At 37.7% G+C, this 25,717-nt stretch overlaps 1 protein-coding gene across 2 annotated transcripts in view; it reads right to left on the bottom strand.

Moving 5' to 3' along the window:
- Positions 1-25,717, bottom strand: part of SPIDR (scaffold protein involved in DNA repair) — a 591,441-nt gene that overhangs the window by 125,955 nt on the left and 439,769 nt on the right. For both annotated transcript variants that reach the window (XM_043963245.1, XM_043963251.1), the window contains exon 11: positions 8,434-8,595. In XM_043963245.1, the coding sequence (XP_043819180.1) occupies positions 8,434-8,595 (162 nt within the window). The remainder of the gene's footprint in view (positions 1-8,433; positions 8,596-25,717) is intronic.

Here is a 25,717-nt window from a genome sequence, read left to right as displayed (position 1 = left end):
GCAAGATAACAGAAGAAGAGGTTATGAAAGAGGATAGCTCCTCATTCTCCTCATTGTCCAAAGTCAACAACATGAAGAAAATGGTAGGAAGTTTGAGTAAAGGAATGGGATTTATGGGAAATAAAATTCTTAGCACAGAAGGCAAAACCTCAAAAATGGCAAAACACCAAGAACAAGATCAATGAACCAAGAAAATGGAAAAAGACTTAAAAACTCTGAGTCTTCCCTGATTCTCCATCCCTCCTTACCATCATGATAATCTTTCCTTGTAGAATTTGCTTTCAATAAACCAATAGACATGTGCCAGGGACTATGGTATTCTCTGGAGATTTTTTTAAAAAGGCAAAAGATAATCCTTGCCCTCAAAGAACTTACAATCTAATGGGGGAAACACAAAATGCAAACACATTTTTACAAAGCAAAATGTAACAGGACAAATAGGAAATAATTAACAGTAATATCTTTCAGATTCCGAGCCCAGCACTTTATCCACATAGTAGATAGAGTGCTGGGCTTGGAATCTGGAAAACATTGTTCAATCCCACCTCTGTTACTTAAATGCTGTGAGAACTCGTTCAAATTACTTAAAATCTTTGCTCCTCAGAACCAGAAGAACATTGTACACAGTATCATCAACATTGAGTGTTGACCTACTGTGATGGACCATATTCTTCTCACCAATGCAATGGTACAGAAGAGTTCCAGGGAACTCATGATAGAAGAGGATCTCCAAATCCAAGAAAAAAAAAAAAAGAACTGTGGAGTATAGATGCTGATTGAACCATACTATTTCTTTTGTTCTGGGTGCTGTTGTTTTTTTTTTCTACTTTGAGGTTTTGCATCATTGCTCTGATTTTTTCTCTTATAATAGGATTAATGTTATTATGTGTATATATATGTGTGTATATATCTATATCTATATGTATATAGATATATAGATGTATAGATATAACCTATATCAGATTACCTGCTGTCTAGGGGAGGGGGGAGGGAGGGGAGGGGGGGAGAAAAATCTGAAATTGTAAAGCTTGTATAAACAAAAGTTGAGAACTATCTTTACATGTAACGGAAAAATAAAATACCTTATATGTAAAAGAAACCAAAAAACCAAAAAACAAAACAAAAAAATCTTTGCTCCTCAGTTTCTTTATCTGTACAGTTAAAGGATTTGGGAAGGAAGGGAATAAACATTTATATAGCACCTACTATGTGCCAGGCATTGTGCTAAGCACTTTACACACATCTCATTTGGTCCTCACAACACTCTGAGAGATAGGTGCTGTTATTATGTTTTATAGCTGAGGAAACTGAGGCAAACAGGTTAAGTGATATGCCTGGGATGACATAGCTAGTAAGTGTCTGCGTTGGACTTGAACTCAGTTCTTCTTGACTCTAGGCTCAGTGCTTTTTAAAAATTTGCATTTCAGTAAATATTTTTATTTAAAGTTCTGAATTCCAAATTCTATTCTTCCCTCTCTCTTTCCCTCCCTTCTTTCTGCCCAAGATGGTAAGTAATCAGATATAGGTTGTACATGTGCAATCATGTAAAACATGACCATATTAGTCATTTTGTATAAGAAGACTTGAATAAAAGAAAAAGAACAAAGAAAAGGAAAAATAGCATGCTTCAGTCTGTGTTCCATCAATATTAGTTCTTTCTCTGAAGGTGGATAGTATGCTTCATCATGAGTCCTTTGGGATTGTCTTGGATCATGGTATTGCTGAGAATAGTTAAGTCATTCACAGTTCTTCATCTACCAATATTGCTGTTACTGTGTACAACATTCTCTTGGTTCTGTTCACTTCACTATACATTAGATCATGTAAGTCTTTCCAGGCCTTTCTGAAATCACCCTGATAGCCATTTCTTATACCATAGTAATAATTCATTACAATCATACACCACAGCTTGTTTAGCCATTCCCCAATGGATGGACACCCACTGCTCTTAGCTGTTGCACTATCTAGCCACCCTAGGTTGTATTAGATGAACTCTAATGTACCTTCCAAATCTATATGCAAGATCCTATGATCTATGATTCTGTGATATGTATCTCTTTAATGCATTTATCAAATAAGATTAGAGATTAGAGTTCTCTGTATTTATATCATTCCCTACTAGACTATAAATTCCATGAAGAGAAAGATAGTGTCTTATATAAATTCTAATTTCCTTTGGTATTTAGTACAGAGATCTGCACACAAGTATTTAATAAATGCCTAATGAATTGAATTAGCTATTGCTTTAATTTCCTACCTGCTTATATGTAGCATTACTGACACATTTAAACTCAAATCTTTATTTTTATCTTATCATTTCTCTTTTTTGTAAAAAGACTTCATTTTCTCTTTAAAGTAATGTAATGGGGGGCAGCTAGGTGGCGCAGTGGATAAAGCACCGGCCCTGGATTCAGGAGTACCTGAGTTCAAATCCAGCCTCAGACACTTGACACTTACTAGCTGTGTGACCCTGGGCAAGTCACTTAACCCTCATTGCCCAGCAAAAAACAAACAAAAAAAAACCAAAAACAAAAATAAAGTAATGTAATGGTGAGATTTGAAAATAAATATGAGAATTAAAGCTCTCTGATCTGACTTCATATCTTACAATACCCCATTATAATTCCTCTTCTCTATCCAATAAAATCTGTTTACTGGAAGTCCTGAGATCTATGGTTTAGTGTCCGCTGTATCAGTAATGGGAAATGTGACTTTGGGCAAGTCACTTAGCTTGTCTGAGTCTCATTTTCATTGTCTGTTAAATAAGAGGGATTGTATAAGATCATATCTAGGGATGATTTTCATTTTGAAAATTCTAAGCCCCTATTCTGAAATCACCAATATCACTTCCTTTCTTAGATTGTGGAGAGCAGAAATTATTATGGTACTTTGAGCAGGATGGTGAGATCAACTTTATTTAAAAATGTCACTAGTCTTCCCAAAGAGGCTACATAGCCATGACCCTTTCATGTTCCTTGGAGGGCAACTCACTTTTTCTTTGCCAAATCATACTCTATCCCTCCTCTTAAATAATGCTCAAGAGTCTTGAACAGATAACACAGATAAATGCATTAATGAAAGGGTCGTACTGTGTCTGATTCAGGGCCTGGCACAGTAATTGTGGTAGGCACTTACTATATATCTCTTGAACATGAGTCTCCTCCACTGAGCCTTCAGAAGACTAGCCCTAACTCAAGACTGTCTCACAGCAATCTCAACCACACCAGACTTTACGTGCTCCATTTAGAAGAAATGACTTCAAGCTCCTAGAAGCCATAAGACCATGTTTGATACTTCAATTGCAATTCCTTGAAATAGTAAAGTTCCCCCTATTATTCTTGGCATTCAGTGGAGGCTCAGTAAATACTTTACTGCAATATCAGGAAGAGTTTCTTTTAAGAGGCAGAAGCAACATAAAACTGCCTATTATTCACTCACTTTATAAAATAAGATACTATGACAGTATAGTTAAAACAAGTTATTACGAATTACTAGTTATATATTTTACTCAACCACTGAACTGATGCATTAATTTAAAAAATGATGCAAAAGACATGGGGGGCGGTTTAGCTAGGTGGTGCAGTGGATAAAGCACTGGCCCTGGATTCAGGAGGACCTGAATTCAAATCCGATCTCAGACACTTTACACTTACTAGCTGTGTGACCCTGGGCAAGTCACTTAACCCTCATTGCCCTGTCCCCCCCCCCCCCAAAAAAAAAGACATGGAAGGGAAGGGCCCATTTATTTATTTCTATTTTAGAGGGTTGGAAATGAAACAATAGCTGAACCCCCCCCCCCTTTTGCAGGGCAATGAGGGTTAAGTGACTTGCCAGGGTCACACAGCTAGTAAGTGTCAAGTGTCTAAGATTGGATTTGAACTCAGGTTCTCGTGAATCCAGGGCCAGTGCTTTATCCACTGTGCCACCTAGCTGCCCTCCCCCATAGCTCAACTTTTAACCTGTAGACAGTATATATTTGAGAACAGTTATGTTTTCCATAATAAGGCGATCAAAAAGTATTTATTAAGCACCTGCTAAGTGTGGAGGATGCAAGTACAAAAATGATTTAAAGAAATTTAATTTTTTCAAGTATTGCCTTGGCTGGCATATTGAAATCTAAGAACAATGACTAGATACAAGTCAAAACTTAAGGTTCACACAAGTAAACTCAGAAGTATAGAATTATACTTCTCACTTTCTCTGATTTTATTAATCCCTTTGCCCAGAATTCCTATGTTTATCTGTTTGGAATAACAAAGTAAGGAAAACTATTAGATGAATTTCAGTGAGGTTTCTAGAAGAGATTTCAATCTCATTCTAGAAATATTTATTAGGTTCCTACTATGTGCTTACTTAGGGCAGCTTGGGGGCTCAGTGGATTACAATGATCAGCCTGGAGTCAGGAAGACTCATCTTTCTGAGTTAAAATCTGGCCTCAGACACTTACTAGCTATGTGATCTTGGGCAGGTCACTTAACCCTGTTTGCTTTAGTTTCCTCATCTGGAGAAGGAAATGGCAAACCACTCCAGTATTTCTGCCAAGAAAACCTCAAATGGGGCCATGAAGAGTTGGACACAACTGAAAATGACTGAACAACAACATGTTCCAGGACCTGCAACGGACACAGTACTAACTACCCTTCTATTAATGAATCTGTCTTATCTATGTGGTGAAAATTCTCCACTGGTATTTCTGAAAATTCAGTGTTCTTCACTTTCCTCCCATGAAACCTTCCAATACTCTACAATCCTCCCTCTGTTTTAACTGAGTTCTCTGAATGGGTAGAAAACAAAACAGATGGTCAGTCTCCTTGCATCCTTCCTGACCCTGTCAGCAATGGTATCACTTTTAGGTTTGATTTTATGATGGCAAAGTGGTCTCTGAACACAACTTTAAATGGGATCTATGTGGATGCAATCCCACTCCCAGTCATCCTGAAAGGATCAAGCCATGCAATAACTTTTCTGTCCTTGTAAACCTAGACCGTATGAAATCTGGTGACCCAGATCCGAAAAACTCCATGACTTCCCCAAAGACATCCAACTGGCAGAAGAAGTTATTTATTGCATTAGATATTGGAATGATATAATTAATCATTTCAGCTTGAATTGGGGGAAGAAAAAAATGTTCCTAGAAGTGCATCATTGAAGTTTATTATTGTTGCTATGAAACAGACTTTTTCTTTTGAAGGACAAAAATTGAAAAGAAAAAAAAATCAGTCTTGTGTACTTCCTGAGCAATGGATGGATTACTGACAATGGATGATATCACTAATAGCCAATTATGAAGCTCAGCATTCCAGAACTCTTTAATAATTTGTTTTGAAGAAATGCTACTTCCAAAAACTTAAAAAAATAACCTGAATATAATTTGGATGGCTATGTAATGAAAGGGGAGGGGTGGAACGTCCAAACCTTTTTATGGAAGTGTCTATGTTTGGAAGAATCTAAGATCATACAAAAACATACAAACCAGTAAAACACAAACCAAAAAGACCGTATAGGCCATCCTCGACTTACAAATGGATTGTGTTCCAAAAGTTTGTTCCTAACTAGGCTGTTTAGAACTTGGAACAAAATTTCCCATGGAAACAATCTCATCAATGGTGATTAGGCTTCCAGATAACCCACAAAACCTGGACTGAGCCCCTCAAGCATATCCTGAGTTGAATAGACCTTCATAGGTTGGCTTGGTAACTTAGCTCATTTTGACAATGGAAAAGTGGGTTCTTTAGTGTGCAATCAGGAATAAGGCAGCACTATGAATGCATTTCCCCCCTATTGTTACAGAGCTAAGAATCCTGCACTTTAGCTTAGAGGAGGCTGTGAGTAGTAGCTCAGAGTATCTATTTCATACATGCTCCATAAAATAGGTGTTTACAAATTGAATGTCTGAACTCAAGAATATGGAAGGAGATAACATAGCTTACCAAAGTAACTATGGCGGGCAGCCAATAGCTGTATTCTAAGTTTATTTTCCACTGTAAAGCGGGGGACTAGTTGATGATGACCCAGTCCTTTGAGTCAGATTCCCCCTTCGTGGTAGATCATAGAGATCATGTTTAGATACTACCTGCCTGTGACTGAGGGGTTGGTCATGTCTCGTGACCCCGAGCCTTCTGGTTGGCTAAGGAGTCAGAAGGATTGATGACTCATGGACTGCTGAGCTAGAACTGACTAGGCACCCAGAAGGAATGACCTACCACACAGCTGATTCTCTTGCTTCTGTTCCTTCTTGGCAGCCACTGATACAGAACTTCTCTGAGCTGTTGGGTGGGGGCAAGAGCAGCTGCCCTATGGGCCTATGAGCATGTTGCCCTTGGTTCTGGGATGCCTCAGAGCTATCAGAGGTCCCACTGGAGGCTGGAGTCAGTAGCAGAGTCTGCTGGAGTGGAGTGACTAACAGAAAAGAAAGTACTTGTAGGTGTAGGTGGAAAGGAGTTCCACCAAGTATAAAAGCAGCTTCAGGAATTGTGACCCCCCCCTCACAACTGAGAGAAATGCTGGCTATTGATTCTAGAAGGCACATATTCACTGAGTCCAGAAGGAAACCACACTGAAGGGTGACCTTGTGAGAATTCCATGAAGGGAGAAGAGGTCTTCTGGGGCCAGGAATCAGAAAGTAAGCCTTGGTCACATGTGTCCTCCATGTGCCCACTCTCCTGAGGGACCCTGTGTTGTCTACAAGGGGAGAGTGTGTCCTGGTACGGTGGGGGGAAGAGGAGGAGTTGTTTTTGTAAATATTCCTCTTACTATACCTTCTCAGTAAATACCTTTTCTAAACGCTAATAAAAATTGAGTGCTTCGGGTTCATTGATAATGGGTAATAACACTAGGCAGGGGCTTGCAAGACAGAGAACTAGAAATCTAAAGTCCTCATGGTTTCCTCAAGTTACTCCCTGAAGGAAGTGGTACATAACCAACTGACTTCTGGGGATCCAACCAGCCAGTCTGAATGTGAGCTGAGAGTGTAAGCCCAGAGAGGGCTTACTACATGGATATTTTGCCTTTAAATTTCCCCATAATTTACAGGAAACTACTAAGACCATAAAGTTAAAGTAAGTAATAATTAGGTGATTTTCCCCAAGTAGAATGTAAGCTCTCTGAAAACAGGGTTTATTTCAGTTTGTTTTTTTTAATGGAAGGGTTTCTAACACAATGCCTTGCACAAAGTAGGTGTCTAGGTTTGTTGAAATTGAGTCCAACTTCTATATCAGAACTATATAATATTTCTACATTTAAAGGAATATGCTTCCAAATATCTGGTAACATTTACAGTCATAAGCATACTATAAATATTCTAGAACAATGGTAAAATACTTTTTGTTGACAAAGGATTTTTTGGAAATCTAAAACATAGCCAATAAAGTGCTAATAAAAAAAACCCCAACTCCAAAATGCCACACTTTGTCAAGCACAAAGAAAATAAAGATAAGGTTTGTGACTTGATGAATAAATGGAAAAAAACCCCCACAATTATTAAGTATTTACTATGTGCCAAACACTGTGCCTGAAATATTTTTTCTCTGCTAAATTCAGGAGAAATGTTAGCTACACACATATGATTTCTATGCTAAATATGACCACTCTATGCAATCAGAGTAGAGAGCTGATGTCAGCTTCCTCAAAATCGAAATGCCATATATTTATAATGGGTTCTTTTTTTCCTTTTCAGACATTATAACAAGCTCAGATGATAAGACAGAGTAATTTTAAAGCAATATCCCCCAAACAAAAAGCATTTTTTAAAAAAAGGAGAGAAAATAATTCATATGACATTAAAACCTCATTTAACTTTATTTACATTCATACTTGGTGGGCCTCCTTTAAGCAATTCATTTAACTATTTTTCTTCTTCTTTCCTCTTCTCCCAACTCTACCTATCTATTGAAAAGCCTTTCATCCTTCAAGAATCAGCTCATTGGGGCAGCTAGGTGGCGCAGTGGATAGAGCATCGGCCCTGGAGTCAGGAGGACCTGAGTTCAAATCCGGCCTCAGACACGTAACACTTACTAGCTGTGTGACCCTGGGCAAGTTACTTAACCCCCATTGCCTCACCAAAAAAAAAAAAAAAAAGAATCAGCTCAAATATTGCCTCTTCCCTGATCCCCCAGTTAAAATAATCTTACTATATCCTATTCTGTATTAACGTCAGTTGGTAAGAATGCTATGAATAGTAGCAAATCATGACTACTTACTATGTATAATCTTCCATTAAGGCAAGGGACTTGTTCTTCTTTCTCTTTGTATCTCCCTCAAGGGCCTGACAAAGTGCCCTAGGCCAGTAGATCTCTAATAAATATTTACTGACCTGAATTTTGTTGGTGGGGTTTTGTGGGTTTTTTTGAATCTCTTCTTGGAAATAAATCTAAAGATAAAAAGAATGCCAGTAACTATGGAGAAAAGCCTAGCGCCTTCAAGGTATATTCTTACCTTCCTCGGGTGGTCCTCTGTAAAATCTTCATTCCCCCCAGGCTGCAGAATTTTCCTTCCCACTGTTTGTTGCGCTGAGTGATATCCTCCGGAGGAGAACAGAGGGATTCCAAATGTACTTCACTGAATATCCCGTAAGCATCCTGGACAAGAAGGCAGCACCTATAAAACAGAATAACCATTTTCTATTTTGGTTCAAAATTTTGAGAGTTAATAACATTCAGTATTTACCTCTGGTTTATTATCGACATAGGTATTCTAGGTAGATAAATTAAAGGCTGTAGCTCAGCCTATTAGCTTATATTTTGGGTTCTCATTTTGGATTTGATTCATTAAACACAAAATTAAACAGGAGCTGTTATGCTATTTTAGAATAAAACTACCCCCCCTTCCTCTTCCACTCCCTGTCCCTCCATGCAGTTTAAAATGAAGGAAAAGAAAAAATAAATATATCTTTGGTACTCATATCTAATGTCATAGCTGCCAGTCCATCCATGATGGATATAGGACAAAAAATTTATATTTTGTGTTATTCTTATAGGAAAAAAAACTTCACAGCAATGCACAATGAGAGGAAAAGTTAAGGCTCTTCTCTTAGGAAATGAGTTTCAGCACACATTTATAATAACAACAATAAAAATAGCTGACATTCATATACTGCTTCATAGTTTGGAAAGCACTGTAATATAGTGTCTCATCTGATCTTCACAACAATACTGTAGATTAAGTATTATAGACATGTTCATCCTCCTTTTACACATAAGTAAACTGAGCCTCAGAAAGTTTAAGTGAATTATCTACTGGTTCACTATTTGATATTCAAACCCAGGTCTCTCTTGTACACTAAGTCACAGCTGTATATATGATACCATGTTTCTTCTCTGACATAGCACATTTCTTGACATTGGACATTTGGCAAGAGGAGCCAGTAGAGTAGTTGGAAGCAACATGAACAAAATGATGATGATGATAACTAACAAATTTTATAAAGCATGTAGTATGTGCTGGGCATGGTGCTAAACACTTTATAAAAATTATTACAAATGATAATAGGTAAAAGATGTTGGTATGTGTGGTATCTTCCAAGTGCCTTGCTAAATGAACTTCTTGATAATTGTCCAGTGAAGAACATGAGAAGATTTATGCCCATCCATGGTAAATATGACAAATTCCAAGTGTACCGCTCTTGAAAAATCATTTATAATAATTCATAGTCGGGGCAGCTAGGTGGTACAGTGGATAGAGTACCGGCTCTGGAGTCAGGAGCACCTGAGTTCAAATCCAGCCTCAGACACTTAATACTTACTAGCTGTGTGACCTGGGCAAGTCACTTAACCCCAATTGCCTCACTAAAAAAAAATAAAAATAAAAAAAATATAATAATTCACAGTCCCTTAGGTTCATAATTCAGTAAGGTAAATTTGTGCAATCAAGGACTCAGAGTTTCCCACAGATATAAGGCATGAGATTAGCATCAATATTACTAAATGGATTTGGATTTATAAAAAAAATTGTTTTTTAAGAGTACCAGAAAGCATAGGTTGAAAAGCAACATTAAAAATCTTTGTGATGCAGGGCAGCTAGGTGGCGCAGTGGATAAAGCACTGGCCCTGGATTCAGGAGGACCCGAGTTCAAATCCAGCCTCAGACACTTGACACTTATTAGCTGTGTGACCCTAGGCAAGTCACTTAACCCCCACTGCCCCACAAAAAAAAAAAAGAAAAGAAAAGAAAAAGAAAAAAAAATCTTTGTGATAGATAGTTACCACCACTAATAGTAAGAGAGATGAAAATTAGATGTAAGATTTTACCTTGCCTAACATGAATTGACAAAGATGACCAAACAATAAGATTTGTCAATATTGCAGGGACTAGATATCAACTTTGAATTAGGCAAGAAAAGTGATGAAATTGTTTATATCCTTTAACGCAGATATTCACTACTGGGCTTTATGCACCAAGGTAGTCAAAGATAGAAACGAAGGTCAAATATATACCAAAACATCCAAAGCAGCATTTTTTGGGGGGGCGGGTCACACAGCTAGTAAGTGTCAAGTGTCTGAGGCCAGATTTGAATTCAGGTCCTCCTGTATACAGGGCCTGTGCTTTATCCACTGTGCCATCTAGCTGCCCCCTATAGCAGCATTTCTGTAGTAGCAAAGAACTAGAAACAATGTGGGAGTCCCTTGACTTGGGGATGACTGAAGAATTATGGTAAGGAATATGATGGAATATTATTGTGCAGTAAGAACTAAAAAAAAATGTAAAGAATTCTAGGAAAAGGGGAGATTTGTATGAACTGATACAAAGTGGGATAATCAGAACTAAGAAAACAATTGATACAAAGAAAAATCATAACAATGTAAATGGAGAAATGACTAAAAGCAAGCTAAACTCTAAGGCAGAAGCCAAGGGCTACTAGATACACTCACTGTTGAGAAAGTTTCTGCTTAACTGTTCTTCTTTGTTACAAAGAAGGGATCAATCTAAAAATGGAAAGATTATCCGCTCCCCTCCCAACCATAACAGTTTTATAAAGAAGAGAGACTGTGATATAAGAGAAAAGAAAAAGTGAAATAATAAAATAATTCAGCCACCATATTGTTATGCTTTGGTTTGGGGACTGTATTTATTATTCAAATTTAAATCTTTAGAGACATATTCATTCATCAAGTAACATTATTCCCTGAGCAAGCAGTCTATATAAAATTCTAGGTATTATGGACGGAAACAAAAGAAACAGAAGGTGAGATATTATATGTGCCAAGCACTGGGCTAGGATACAAGGACAGAAGTCAAACAGTTTCAACAAGTCTCGGTCCTCAAAGAGCTAACCTTCTAATGGGGTTGACAGTGGAAACAAATATATGTAAGTATATTCATAACACACAGAAAATGAGTACAAGACAGTTTTGAGAAAGAGTGGACTCAGCAGCTGTGAGGATCTGTACTGGGTGATAAATCTCGATAAGAGTGAACTTCAAAGGAGAGGTTGCTGAGTCATGGCTAAAGAGGAAGAATCTGGAAGTAGCCACAGGGAACAAGGAGTGGTCTCACTCCCTCTCAAGGACCAAGTGAGTCAGGAGCTATTAGAGAATGGGCAGCAAGTGATAGAGAGGACAGTTGAAGGATGCAGAGTCACTGGATAGGGAAGTACAAGGCCCAGTAAGAGCCTAAAGATGGATGGAGCATATGAAAATAAGAGATGTAAAATAAGGGAAATTGGTTAATTTTAGAATGGGAGTTCCAAAGGACACAGTAGAAAGAACATGGGATTTGATGTCAGAAGGCTCTACTGCTAGTTACCCATGTGACTTTGGGTTATTCAATTCATTTCAGCAAACATTTGTTAAGTATATAAATCGGTCAGTCAGTCAAGAAACATTTGTCAAGAGCCTACTATGTGCCAAGCATTGTGCTAAGCACTAGGAATACAATAAGAAGCAAAAGATAGTCCCTGCTTTAGAGGAGCTCACTGTCTAATGGAGGAGACAACATACACGTACGTACAAACAAGTTATATACAGGATAAATAGAGAAGTATTTTTATTTTTAAAGAGAAGGCACTAGGATCAAGAAAGATTCCTTTACAAGATAGGATTTCAATTGGGAAGCCAGCAGGTGAAGATGAGAGGAAGAGCACTGCAGGTATGGGTGAAAAAACAATCATTATGTCATAGTTTCTGAATGGGTAAAAGAAGGGCAGCTAGGTGGCACAGCAGATAGAGTGCCAGGCCTAGAGTCAGGAAGACCTGAGTTCAAATCTGGCCTCAGATTTTGAGAAAACAATCTCACCCTGTCCTTTTGTGGGTTCTGCTGCTCCAGGTATTGTCTTATGGCATTGTTTGGAGCTATTTGAAGGGATCATGTGGAGAGGTCCTGAAAGTTACTGCTTTTCCTCTGCCATCTTGGCTCTACCCCCTGTATCAGTTCTAAATAAAAAATGGAAATATTGATAGCTATCCCACAGATATAGTTTTTCTTTGAGAATCAGAAAAATGAATAGTCTCAATTTTAAATAATTGTTTTATTTCTTTCCTTAATTTGTAGCTTTAAATCCCCAAACCTCCATTATTTATTGCTGTATCACTTCAATTGAAATGAGAAGTTTCTACATTCTAAAATAGTAGCTCCCTTTCTTACAAAAAGCAGTTATGAAGAAGTACTATTAGCTCTTATAATGCAATTAGTAACAATGTTCAATGATGCTATTAGTGTATGATACAACTGTGACTATATATTTTACATATAGTCGTTATATGATATATATGTATGTATGTCTATACATCTCCACAATAATCTCTAGAAAAAGCATCATCAAATTAAAACAACTCTGAGGTACCACCTGACACCTATCAGATTGGCTAAAATGACAAAAAAGGAAGATAATAAATGTTGGAGAGGCTGTGGGAAAATTGGAACACTAATGCATTGTTGGTGGAGCTGTGAGCTGATCCAACCATTCTGGAGAGCAATTTGGAATTATGCCCAAAGGGCGATAAAGCTGTGCATACCCTTTGACCCAGCAATCCCACTTTTAGGTCTTTTGCCCAAAGAAATCATGGAAGGGGGAAAGGGACCCACATGTACAAAAATATTTATAGCTGCTCTTTACGTGGTAGCAAGGAATTGGAAGTTGAGGGGGTGCCCATCAATTGGGGAATGGCTGGACAAGTTGTGGTATATGAATACAATGGAATACTATTGTGCTGTAAGAAATGATGAGCAGGAAGAGTTCAGAGAAACCTGGAGGGTCTTACGTGAGCTGATGATGAGTGAGATGAGCAGAACCAGAAGAACATTGTACACAGTATCATCAACATTGAGTGTTGACCTACTGTGATGGACTATATTCTTCTCACCAATGCAATGGTACAGAAGAGTTCCAGGGAACTCATGATAGAAGAGGATCTCCAAATCCAAGAAAAAAAAAGAAAGAAAGAACTGTGGAGTATAGATGCTGATTGAACCATATTATTTCTTTTGTTTTGGGTGCTGTTGTGTTTTTTTTTCTATTTTGAGGTTTTGCATCACTGCTCTGATTCTTTCTCTTGTAACAGGATTAATGCAGAAATAGAATTAATGTTATTATGTGTATATATGTGTGTGTATATATATATATATCTATATGTATATGTATAGAGATATATAGATATAACCTATATCAGATTACCTGCTGTCTAGGGGAGGGGGGAGGGAGGGAGAAAAATCTGAAATTGTAAAGCATGTATAAACAAAAGTTGAGAACTATCTTTACATGTAACGGAAAAAATAAAATATCTCATAAAAAAAAGAAAAAAAAAAGAAAAAGCATCATATTACTGATTGTTTAGTGAAATGGAAACAGAAAGATTGATTTTAGGGTTTTCACAAGAACACTCAAATTAATTACAAAATCATGACCTTTGTGAGGTACTTATAATTTCCATTTACCTTCCTTGTTTCTAAAGGTTATTGGTTCACCAAATACACTTTAAGGAGTTCCACAGAGATTCATTTCAGCTGATTAATACTCCACCAAAATTCTCTTCCTTTTTGTAAATGATTCCATAATGTAATTGTTACAAAGACATATTTCCTTTTCTAATAAATGCTCTAAAATAGCATTTTGTTAATTTCTTATTAGTCAAATATACAAAGATTTGAGTGATAAGAAATCTAAATTTTAGTTCAGTATTTTACTGCATCAGATGAGTCTTTTTTTTCTTTTCTTTTTTTGGTGAGGCAATTGGGGCTAAGTGACTTGCCCAGGGTCACACAGCCAATAAGTGTTAAGTGTCTGAGGCCAGATTTGAACTCAGGTCATCCTGACTCCAGGGCCAGTGCTCTATCCACTGTGCCATCTAGCTGCCCCCCCAGATGAATCTTATCAACAAATTTATTCCCCCCCCCATATGCATCAATAAATGTAACAAAACCCACCTGTAGGCTTAGAAACACATGGAGACATTTACCAGTGTCATTATATATTTCTTTTTTTTAAAGAGGAAAATAATGAGATGGTAACTTAAAGGGTATTATATTTTGGTGTATACAAATTATATAATGAAATATGTAATACTGTGTAAAACAGTAAAGGTTTACTGACATTTCACTGAGGCAGGTGATGGTTCTTGAAGTTTATTCCCCAACAAATTACGGGTTCTGCCATTTCTGACACCAAGATGGAAAACTTAAAGTATGGGTAAATGGCCCATCATCCAGTTTCTATGATTCTTTTGGCCACAGCAAGTCATGAAGGCCATTGATTAAGATGTGTGGATGTTTTGCGATTGTACATTGTTGGAGGGAATCTTTACACTCAATGAGATCTTAGATCCTTTAAAGTATTTAACTTTTTTTGTTTGTTTGTTTTTTGCTTTTATTTTTGTGGGGCTATGGGGGTTAAGTGACTTGCCCAGCTAGTAAGTGTCGAGTGTCCGAGGCTGGATTTGAACCCAGGTCCTGCTGAATCCAAGGCCAGTGCTTTAGCCACTGTACCACCTAGCTGACCCCTAAAGTATTTAACTTTTAAAAGCAGCACACTGAAATTCCAATTACTTTTAAAAGATAATCTTTGGGGCAGCTAGATAGCACAGTGGTAAAGCACCGGCCCTGGATTCAGGAGTACCAGAGTTCAAATCCGGCCTCAGACACTTGACACTTACTAGCTGTGTGACCCTGGGCAAGTCACTTAACCCTCATTGCCCTGCAAAAAACCAAACCAAACCAAACCAAAACAAAAAGATAATCTTTGTGGTGGCTAAGGACTGGAAATTGTGGGGATGCCCAACAACTGAGAAATGGCTGAGTAAGTTGTGGTATATAATTGTGATTCAATACTACTATGCTATAAGAAATGATGACCTTGATGATCTTAGAAAATTATGAGGGGCAGCTAGATGGCGCAGTGGATAGAGCGCCGGCCCTGGAGTCAGGAGTACCTGAGTTCAAATCCGGCCTCAGACACTTAACACTTACTAGCTGTGTGACCCTGGGCAAGTCACTTAACCCCAATTGCCTCACTAAAAAAAAAAAAAGAAAATTATGGACAGACTTGAACAAAATAATGAAGAGCAAAATGAGCAGAACCAAAAGAATGTTGTGTCTACAAGCAGCAATATTGTTTTAAGAACAACTGAGTGAATAAGTAATTTTGACTATCATAAATACCCAAATTAACTACAAAGGACATATGAAGGAAGATGCTATATGTGTCCAGAGAAAGAACTGATAAATAGAAATATGCACAGAATGATTTTACATATACATACAAATTTGTGTCTCTAGGGCAGGGAGGAAAGAAAAAGGGGATGATAATATGATAATTTTATTATATGTTTAAAAGGAATAGCAATTCAGTTTCATGTACAATCATCTTTTTAAAAATTATACTATTGGGGACGGCTAGGTGGCGCAGTGGATAGAGCACCGGCCCTGGAGTCAGGAGTACCTGAGTTCAAATCCGGCCTCAGACACTTAATACTTACTAGCTGTGTGACCCTGGGCAAGTCACTTAACCCCAATTGCCTCACTAAAAAAAAACCCCAAAACCAAAAAAATTATACTATGTTATGGAAATGTTTGTTTTATTCCATAAATTAAAAAAAAGATAATCCTTAGAGTTTGAAATAATGATTATAGCTGGTTATTTTTTGGGAAAGGAAAATAAATGAACTGCTAATGCTGTCCCAATGTAAAATATAACTTCCAATTCTACTTTGTTTATGAAATCATCATTGATCTGAATACAACCACTCCTCCTTTTCCTTTGGTGTGCCTATATGTATAAAGTTATACATGCACAGATGGGAGGCAGCTTGGTATAGTGGAAGGAACACTGGATTTGGATGGAGTTGGAGTGACCTTGAGCTAGGAACTTCAACTCTCCGGGCCTCAGCTACCTCTTCTATCAAATGAAGAGCTTTGATAAGATGACTTTATTCTAGCTTAAATCTATGCTCTTAGGATCCTTAGAGTCAGAGAGAACTTGAGATACAATATCACCAAATATACTTGAGTTCTATATACTTGCTTGTTTAGTCTTACTGTTAAAATTATATTGTAATAGGAATTTTCTTCTCATTCTGTAAACCCTTAGAGCACTTGTCGATTCCTTGTAAAAAGTAGGCAAAGAGTTAATGATGGAAATTATAAAATAATAACTTTAATAATACTGTATTTGGAGATAACTTTAAGCAACAAGGTGGTACAGTGGATAGACTGCCAGGTCTGGAGTCAGGAAGACCTGAGTTCAAATCTAGTTGTGTGACTCTGGGTAAGTAATTTTACCTCTATTTGTCTCAGTATCCTCATCTGCAAAATGGGGATAACAACACCAACCTCCCAGGATTGTTGCGAGGATCAAATGAGATAATGATTGTAAAGCAATTAGCAAAGAGCCTGGAACACAGTAAGCACTATATAAATATTAACTAATAGTTATTATTATTTCAAAACACCATGTCACACTTTATTTTTGGTTTTGTTTTTTATAATGTTTTTATTTTATTTTATTTTATTTTTTAGTGAGGCAATTGGGGTTAAGTGACTTGCCCAGGGTCACACAGCTAGTAAGTGTCAAGTGTCTGAGGCCGGATTTGAACTCAGGTACTCCTGACTCCAGGGCCGGTGCTCTATCCACATGTCACACTTTAAAAAGTGATCTGCATAGCTATATTGTAATTTTCTAGCGTGATCCTTTTATTTTAAGAGCCTATGTCAGCTTTCCATAACAAGGAAGTTAATTATGCAGCAAAATGTGGCCCAAACTTCAACTTTCAAAAAACAAACAAAAAAACCTCTCTTATAATAATAAAATGACATATAATAGATTATGTATTATAGATTTATCTAAAGAAAACTGCACCTGCGAACTAATAAAAAGGAAAGAAATGCTCTTATCACAAGTCAGTAGAGAATAGTTTTATTAGATGGCTAGGACTAGCTGGGAAGTTTCATTTCAAAGTCTGGAAAGGTTTTATTAGTTTTATCATAGTCATGAAAGGGGATGAACCAAAAGTTAGCACAGTTCCATATTGTTAATATTTAGAATCCTAAGTTCCTGAAGGCAGAGACTGTGTCTAATACACCTTGCTATGGCTTGAATACACTTGGCACTCAAAGAGATTTGTTAAACAAATTTCCAATCATACCTATGTGAGCTAGAATCGGAGTGAATCACAGATGAAAACAAGAAGGAAGTACAGAAAGAAGACACAAACAAGCAAGGAATTTTTGTTACTAACATATTAATGTATATTTACCATCTCATTACCATGCATACCATCATATTTGTTACCACCATTATTCAGTTTACTTGAAAAAACAACACCACCTGACCATAATAGTTCTGTTTCATATACAAACCTCTTTTTCTGTTTCTTTTTGTATACTGACATGTTTTTGTTTGTTGAAATTCTTAGTAATTTTCATTTCAATTAAAAATAATCGGGCTGAAGAGTCACTTTTCTTTCCTCATATCACATTTGATGTAAAGTACAATTCACCTTAAGGTATTTATACCTAATATAGGATATACATGATCATTCTTTAAAAAGAATACACTGTTTTCTCTAGATCAAAATGGTAGTGGGTTAAATGATTATCTTCACCAGGTTGACCCAAGGAACAGTGGATAACCCCACTGATCCTATACTACTTCCATCCAAAATACTTTGTTATTCAAAAGCCAGTTTGGAAAGGAATTTGTTTTCTTTAAGAATAATTCACCGACTTTCCCATAAAGATACTACCTCCCAAAAGAGTACTGCCTTAAATTAATTCAATATACATTTACTAAGTAAGCAGCTGGTATGTTTACAGCTAGGGACACAAAGATAAAATAAGACCTGATCCTTTAATAAGTTGTATATTAGTACCCTACTCATCCTTTTTAGTTTATTCACATATAACAGAAATAAAGATATATATGTGTGTATATGTATATACATATGTATGTGTATATATATATATATATATATACATATATACATATACACACACACATATCTTCATGAATTTACTTTTATAAAAATGTATTAAAAGACAAGATCTCTTTCTTTTTAATGAAATCTGTTGGGAGGAGTGGGAGGGGAATTGTTTCCCATCTGTTTGCCTTTTGTTAACCCTGACATTTGCCTAGCCTTTATCTTAGATAACTAAGGAAGGGTGCTGTTTATCATTGTTTTACCCTAGGGAGGATCTCTTATCTGTGTCTGTCTGTCTGTCTGTCTGTCTGTCTCTCTCTGTCTCTCTGTCTCTCTGCTCTTGAATATCTAGACACACAGAATGCACTACCACCTACATTCTGCCCCCACACCCCTCCACCCCCAACTCAATCATCAGAGGCCCAGATTTCTGCCCACACCGTTCCAATTCCGGAACTTGTCAGGTCAAGTCTTGAGGTGGAGTCTTTTTACTCCTACTGGTACAACAGGATTGAAACTTCAACCTTCAGGACGCCACCCAAACTGGATTTAACTTATCAGTAACACACATACAAAAGTCAATCCATTTCTCAATGCAAATGAGGAAGGCCCCCAGCTTATTGGACATTGTTATATCTCTTTAAATCAGAGCTGGAGCCAAGGATCTGAGCAGACTAGGGCTGGTTCATCAGCTTGTTTTTCCTGTATCCTCAGAGATAATCTCCAGTATATAATTCCATGTGCATTGGAACACAAATTACTTTGAACACTCCCCTCATAGAACATGCCCGTCATTCCACCCCCTTCTACCTCTTCCCCAATCTTTCTGTGCCATTTGAGGCTTTTCCACTCCTGAAGGGTGTCTGTTCTGTCCCTGGAGAAGGGACAACTACTTACTGAGGTGGTGCTTCACAGTGACAGCTAAAAATGATGGTCTATTTGACATTTAAGCATAGAGCAAGACCTGGAAGTGTCAGCCAAGGAATATGATGGTAGTGGTTGGCTTTGAAAGAGCAAGATGCTAAATCCCTAGCCTTAGATGGTGCCAAAGGCAGAATTTTAGTCTGACTCTGTCAGACAAAATTTTAAGATCAAAGTGGGAAGTGAGCAGACAGAGGCTGCAGGAGACATGGGTATAGCAGCACATCCTCTTTAAGATAGAAGTAAAAACAGCAACAGCATGACGGGAAGCCACCTCAAGCCCGGCAGAGAAAAGATGTTCAATGATCCTAGAACAAGTAAAGAAATTTTCAGAGAGGAAATTAGACAGATTAGGGGGTAACTAAAGAACCACTTACTACTACTGGGCATATTTTGTTGCTTTACAACTCTGAGCATTACGCATAACACCCACACGGAGATAATTTTCCTCATGCTCTCTCGTTCTTTATAATTATAAACACTATAGGTGTTGGTATCTTCCCATTAGCTAACTGAATATCAATTTGAAATTCAGAACCAGTAACCAGGTAACAAGAGGGTCCATGAGAGAACATTTGTCTTCCCCTCTTAATGCAGCTAGTACTCTGGCCTCAATTAACCAAAAGGATGCCAATACTGTGTCTGGCACATAGTGAGATCTTAATAAATGTTTACTGATTATTGACTATGAGGAGTCTACCATAAATTAAATATATGAATACCACCACAACTCCCCCAAACACATACACAAAGGCCACATATATATATACATACATGTATACACATATGTGTGTGTATACATACAGAAAGAGGGGGGAGAGGGGGAGAGAAGGGGGGGGGAGAGAGAGAGAGAGAGGGAGAGAGAGAATGAATGAGAGGGACAGGGAATAGATAGCCTCAGGGCTAAATCTATACCTCAATTTGATTTCTGGAGACTAATGAGGGGATAGTTCTAGATACTCCTGGGCTTAATCCAATGAACAGAAACTCTCTAGGATTAACATTAGGAAGACTGGTGAATAGTGGTTAATCAGGTAATCAATTTTCAAAGGGCCTAGGATAAGTGATAGCACTCCAAAGCCCTAGCCTGAGTAAACAGCAGGGTGTGACCTTTGGCTAACACTAAACCTACTAAACCAGGCTTAGTCTGCCTTCCTCTTATACTTAGTGTGTGTCTGTTTATTATTTTGCCAGGCTTCTCACATATCATCTCATTTGATATTCTACAGGTAGAATTATCCTCATTTCATGGGTAAAGAGTCTGAGGCTGACAAGTTAAGTGAACTGTCCATTATTACACAGCTGCTAAGTGTTAGAGGCAGGATTTGTACCCGTATATCTCTTGATTCCAGGTCCAGTGGTCTTACCACCATACCATGCTGCCTGTCAATGAAGGACATATATCTTTAATATTTATTTTACTTAGCGAATTAAGAGCTATATTCTCTACTCAATTTTTTAAACAGGCAAGTTAAACATTTTGTATCTCAAATTAAAAAAAAAAACACCAAAAACAACCAAAGTGTTAAAAATATAAGGCCCTTGCATTTTTTTTTTTTTTTTGCGTATTTGATATTTCTTTTTCTGGGGGCAGCTATATGGTGTAGTAGATACCAAGCACTGGGCCTGGTGTCAGGAAGACCTTAGTTCATATCCATATTCAGACACTTACTAGCCAATTACCTTTCTTTTTTTCTTTTTCTTTTCTTTTTGGCAGAGCAACGAGGAGTTAAGTGACTTGCCTAGGGTCACACAGCTAGTAAGTGTCAAGTGTCTAAGACCAGATTTGAATTCAGGTCCTCCTGAATGCAGGGCTGGTGCTTTATCTACTGTGCCACCTGGCTGCCCCTGACAATTACCTTTAACCTTTGTTTCCTTCATTTTCCTCATCTGTAAAATGGGAATGATAATAACATCTACCTACCACTGTTCTTGTGAGGATAAAATGAGATAACTATAAAGTGCTTACTATAGGACTGGCACATAGTATGTGTTATAGAAATGTTTGCTATTATTATTATTTTGTTGTTGTTGTTGTTTGTTTCTGTGGGACAATGGGGGTTAAGTGACTTGCCCAAGGTCACACAGCTAGTAAGTATCAAGTGTCTGAAGCCGGATTTGAACCCAGGTACTCCTGAATCCAGGGCCGGTGCTTTATCCACTGTGCCACCTAGCCGCCCTGTTTGCTATTATTATTATTTTTTTAGTAGGAAAAAAAAGTTCATGCTTTGTAATGCTCTAGGGTTACCAAAATCAAAACTAAAAATCAAAACAATGCATTCAGCCATAACAGAAATCTAGAAATAGACTGCTCCTCCCTCAAGGTAAAATCACTGTGTATTTCTTTTCTATATATCCTATATTTACTTATCTGTGAACATGTTGTACCATATCCCTCAGTAGGTCCTTGAGGAAGGGGCTGAATCACTTTTGTACTTAAATCTCTAGCTCCCAGCACAGTGCTTGGCACATTGTAGGTACCATAATAAATGCTTGCTGATTAACTGATTATTAACAAAAAGCAGTTCACATTTCTGTAATGCCTTATGGTTAACAAAGTGCTTTCCTTACAATAATGCTGTGTACTGATGAGTAGTACAATTATTATTGGCCTTACATTTTATAAGTGAGGAACAGAGAAGAATACTAGGTTTGGAATTGGAATACTTGGATCGGAATGCCAGCTCTGCTACTTCCTACGAATGGTTAGGCAAATCACTAACTTCTGCAGGCCCCATTTTCTTCTTCTGTACAATTAGGAGTCTGTAATAAATAGTCTCTAAGGTTCCTTCTAGGTCTAAATATAATGGTTACTATTATTTGCCCATGATCACAGATAATAGTTTTTTTGTTTTTTTGTGTGTGTGTGTTTTTTTTTTTGCAGGGCAGTGAGGGTTAAGTGACTTGCCCATGGTCACACAGCTAGTGTCAAGTGTCTGAGGCCGGCTTTGAACTCAGGTCCTCCTGAATCCAGGGTGCGTCCTTTATCCACTGCACCACCTAGCTGCCCCCACAGATAACAGTTTAATGAGCTAGGTCAATTATATAGCCATTAACAGTAGAACCAATAACAGCAGAATCAGGAAGTCCTCTCATTTATTTTATTTTATTTTATTTTTTTGCATAGCAATGAAGGTTAAGTGACTTGCCCAGGGTCACACAGCTAGTAAGTGTCAAGTGTCTGAGGCTGGATTTGAACCCAAGTCCTCCTGAATCCAGGGTTGGTGCTTTATCCACTGTGCCACCTAGCTGCCCCCTGAACCCATTTATTAAAAATATAAAAATATATGGGGGGGGGCAGCTAGGTGGCACAGTGGATAAAGCACCAACCCTGGATTCAGGAGGACTTGGGTTCAAATCCAGCCTCAGACACTTGACACTTACTAGCTGTGTGACCCTGGGCAAGTCACTTAACCCTCATTGCCCTGCAACACCCAACCTCCCCCCCAAAACCCAAAAAACAAAATATAAAAATGTAACATCTTCCAATTGGTTTGTAAGAACAACAGGAAAGATGGAAATTTATTGGCTGAATCTCATTAAAATCTTTACATAAAATGAGTACCATGCTTTGATAAGAACAATCAAGGCTGCATTCCTTTCACTGGTATTTATATATCTTTGTGAGACATTTTTTTCCACTATGGCATTTGTCAAAACTAAGAACTGAAGTAAGTTGAACTTACAACTGGAGCTACAAATCACAGAAACACAAAACATTAAACCAAGATTGTAAACAATAATGAAACATATTCAATCATATTACTTTAAAGAGTATTTCATTACTGATAATTAACAATTGTTCATTATACATTAATGAGAGCAGAATATTTTAATACTTTTAGTGAAATATTAAATGTTATTTCAACTTTATCTCATATTTTTCATTTTTTACTTTCTGAATGGTTATAATATATATATATTATTAGTATGGTACTGTATATGTATAGTATATATACAATTCATAGATAAGTAGATCTATATTTCATGGAAATATGTGCTCAATGATTTCTTTACTTGTAGATCTGCAGAAAAAAGTAGAGATGACTGGCTTAAAGAATGTCCCAAATAAAATGAGTTATATTTTCAATCTGCATTAAAATTCTTATGACTAAGATTGAATTCTTAAGAACTTAGTTTGGTTCTTTCAGCTCCCATGTAAGTGAGTTAACTACTGCCAATTTTCAGGGCTCTATTAAACACTTATTTGCTAATAATTATAAAAGCACACCTCAGGATGATTGGTAGAGGTGGGGTGGGGAGGACAACCACAATCTACAACCTAAAGCTATTTCAGCCTAGGGTTCTGGACTGTAATAACCTCCATTAACTTTCCCTGCTTACTCCTGTACTCTCTCTCTCTTTTTTTTTTTTAGTGAGGCAGTTGGGGTTAAGTGACTTGCCCAGGGTCACACAGCTAGTAAGTGTTAAGTATCTGAGGCCAAATTTGAACTCAGGTACTCCTGACTCCAGGGCCAGTGCTCTATCCACTGCGCCATCTAGCTGCCCCCTCCTGTACTCTTGCAATAGCCTATTTATGCCTTTCCTCCCTACTGGGCTATAATCTTCATAAGGACAGTGTGGGGTAATGAAAAGAGTAATAGTTTAAGAAAAATACGGGTCCAAATTGAGTCTGTGATCCTTACATGTCATATTATTATCATCTAAATTTCCTAATTCATCCAGTGGCATACAATAAGCATTTTTTTTTTAAGTGAGGCAGTTGGGGTTAAGTGACTTGCCCAGGGTCACACAGCTAGTAAGTGTTAAGTGTCTGAGGCCAGATTTGAACTCAGGTACTCCTGACTCCAGGGCTGGTGCTCTATCCACTGCGCCATCTAGCTGCCCCCAATAAGCATTTTTTAAAAGGGTTGTTCCTTTGTTGTTTTACTTTTGAAGGCCACTATGCAACTAGCTGCAAATACTACTACTACTATATTCTGTCCTCTCAGTGACATTCCTCCATGATTACCAGTGACTTATAGAAACACAGGCAGATTCTGCCAGTTTCCAGTTTATGGATGGGTACTCAAAATTAAGGATATTAGGGAAATAATGTAAGCGACCCAGAGTAGAACCAACAAGAACTAGTTCAGGAAACCCTCGGGTGGTACAGTAGAAAGAATGCTGGGTTTAGTCATAGGCCTTGGATTCAAATGCTACCTGTATGATTTTTGGGTCAGTCGTTGAATCTGTCTAGGACTCGGTTATCTCAGCTATAAAGTGAGGGAGGCCAGGTCCTTTCCAGCTCTGAATCAATGAAGCTAGGGTCTAGTTAAAAAGCAGCTAAATAACAATACAAATGACATGAGGCAGCTAAGTGGTGCAGTGGAGAGAGGAAGACTGAGTTCAAATTCTGCCTCAGACATTTACTAGCTATGTGACACAGGCTATGTTACGGAACCTCTTGGCCTCAGTTGTCCCATTTGTAAAATGGGGATAATAGTAGCACTTACCTCACAGAGTTGTTATCAGCATCAAATGAGAAAATGTATTTAAAGTCCTTTGCAAATCTTAAAGTACTCTATAAATCTCAGTTGTTATGACCGTTACTACTATCATTACAGAATATAAGGCTGGATGGCATCTTAGAGGTACTCTCATCCAATTCTGTCATTTTAGAGATGAGAAAACTAAGACCTGGAAAAGCTAAGTTGTTTGCCCAGAGTCACCTAGCTGTGATTTGAACTCTGATTCCAAATTCAATTCCAGCGCAAAGCAGTGGAAAGAACACTTAAATAGGAGTTGAGACCCTGGCGTCAAACACCAGCTCTGCCACTATACACAGTGTAATCTTGGGCACTTCTTGGACTTCGATTCCTGCATCTGTTGGTTCCTCCTGGGTTGGGTCATAGCACAAATAATCACAGAATCTAGAGCTGGAAACCCTTCCCCCCATCTCTAATTCTGCAGGCATACAAAAGATAGACATGTGAAGCATTTCCTAATTTTCTATTCTGCCCCCAAAATGATACTTGTGAGCAAAATACACAATTTGGCAGGACAGTCTCTTTATTGGATTCACCAAGCTTACCTAAAGAATAATTTCCACTACAACACCCCTAGTATGTGATCATCCAGCCTCTCACTGAATATCTCCCTGAGAGAGAGGGTATTTACTATCTCTAGGGGTAGCTCATTTATTTTTGGATAACTTTAAGAAAGACAATTTTCCTTCTATCAAGCCTAAATTGGCCTCTCTGAAAATTCCATCCTTTGTTTCTTCTATAGCCAAATAGAATAAGCCTTGACCCTTCTTCCCCAAAACAGCTCGACCTGAATCTTCTCTTCTTCAGAGCAAACATCCCCTTTCCTTTAATCAATGCTCATATGGCACGGAAGATCACCTGGCAAGAGAAGGTACCAGACACTGAAATCCTTTCTTGAGCTAAACTGCCGTGTGTTCAAACTCTACTTCACAGAATGCAACTCTGATGGGCTGACCAGTTTATTCA

Source organism: Dromiciops gliroides, chromosome 1, assembly GCF_019393635.1.
Source record: "Dromiciops gliroides isolate mDroGli1 chromosome 1, mDroGli1.pri, whole genome shotgun sequence".
Classification (NCBI taxonomy): domain Eukaryota; kingdom Metazoa; phylum Chordata; class Mammalia; order Microbiotheria; family Microbiotheriidae; genus Dromiciops; species Dromiciops gliroides.
The sequence above is the reverse complement of the archived record's forward strand: the minus strand, read 5'-3'. Positions and strand labels throughout refer to the sequence as shown.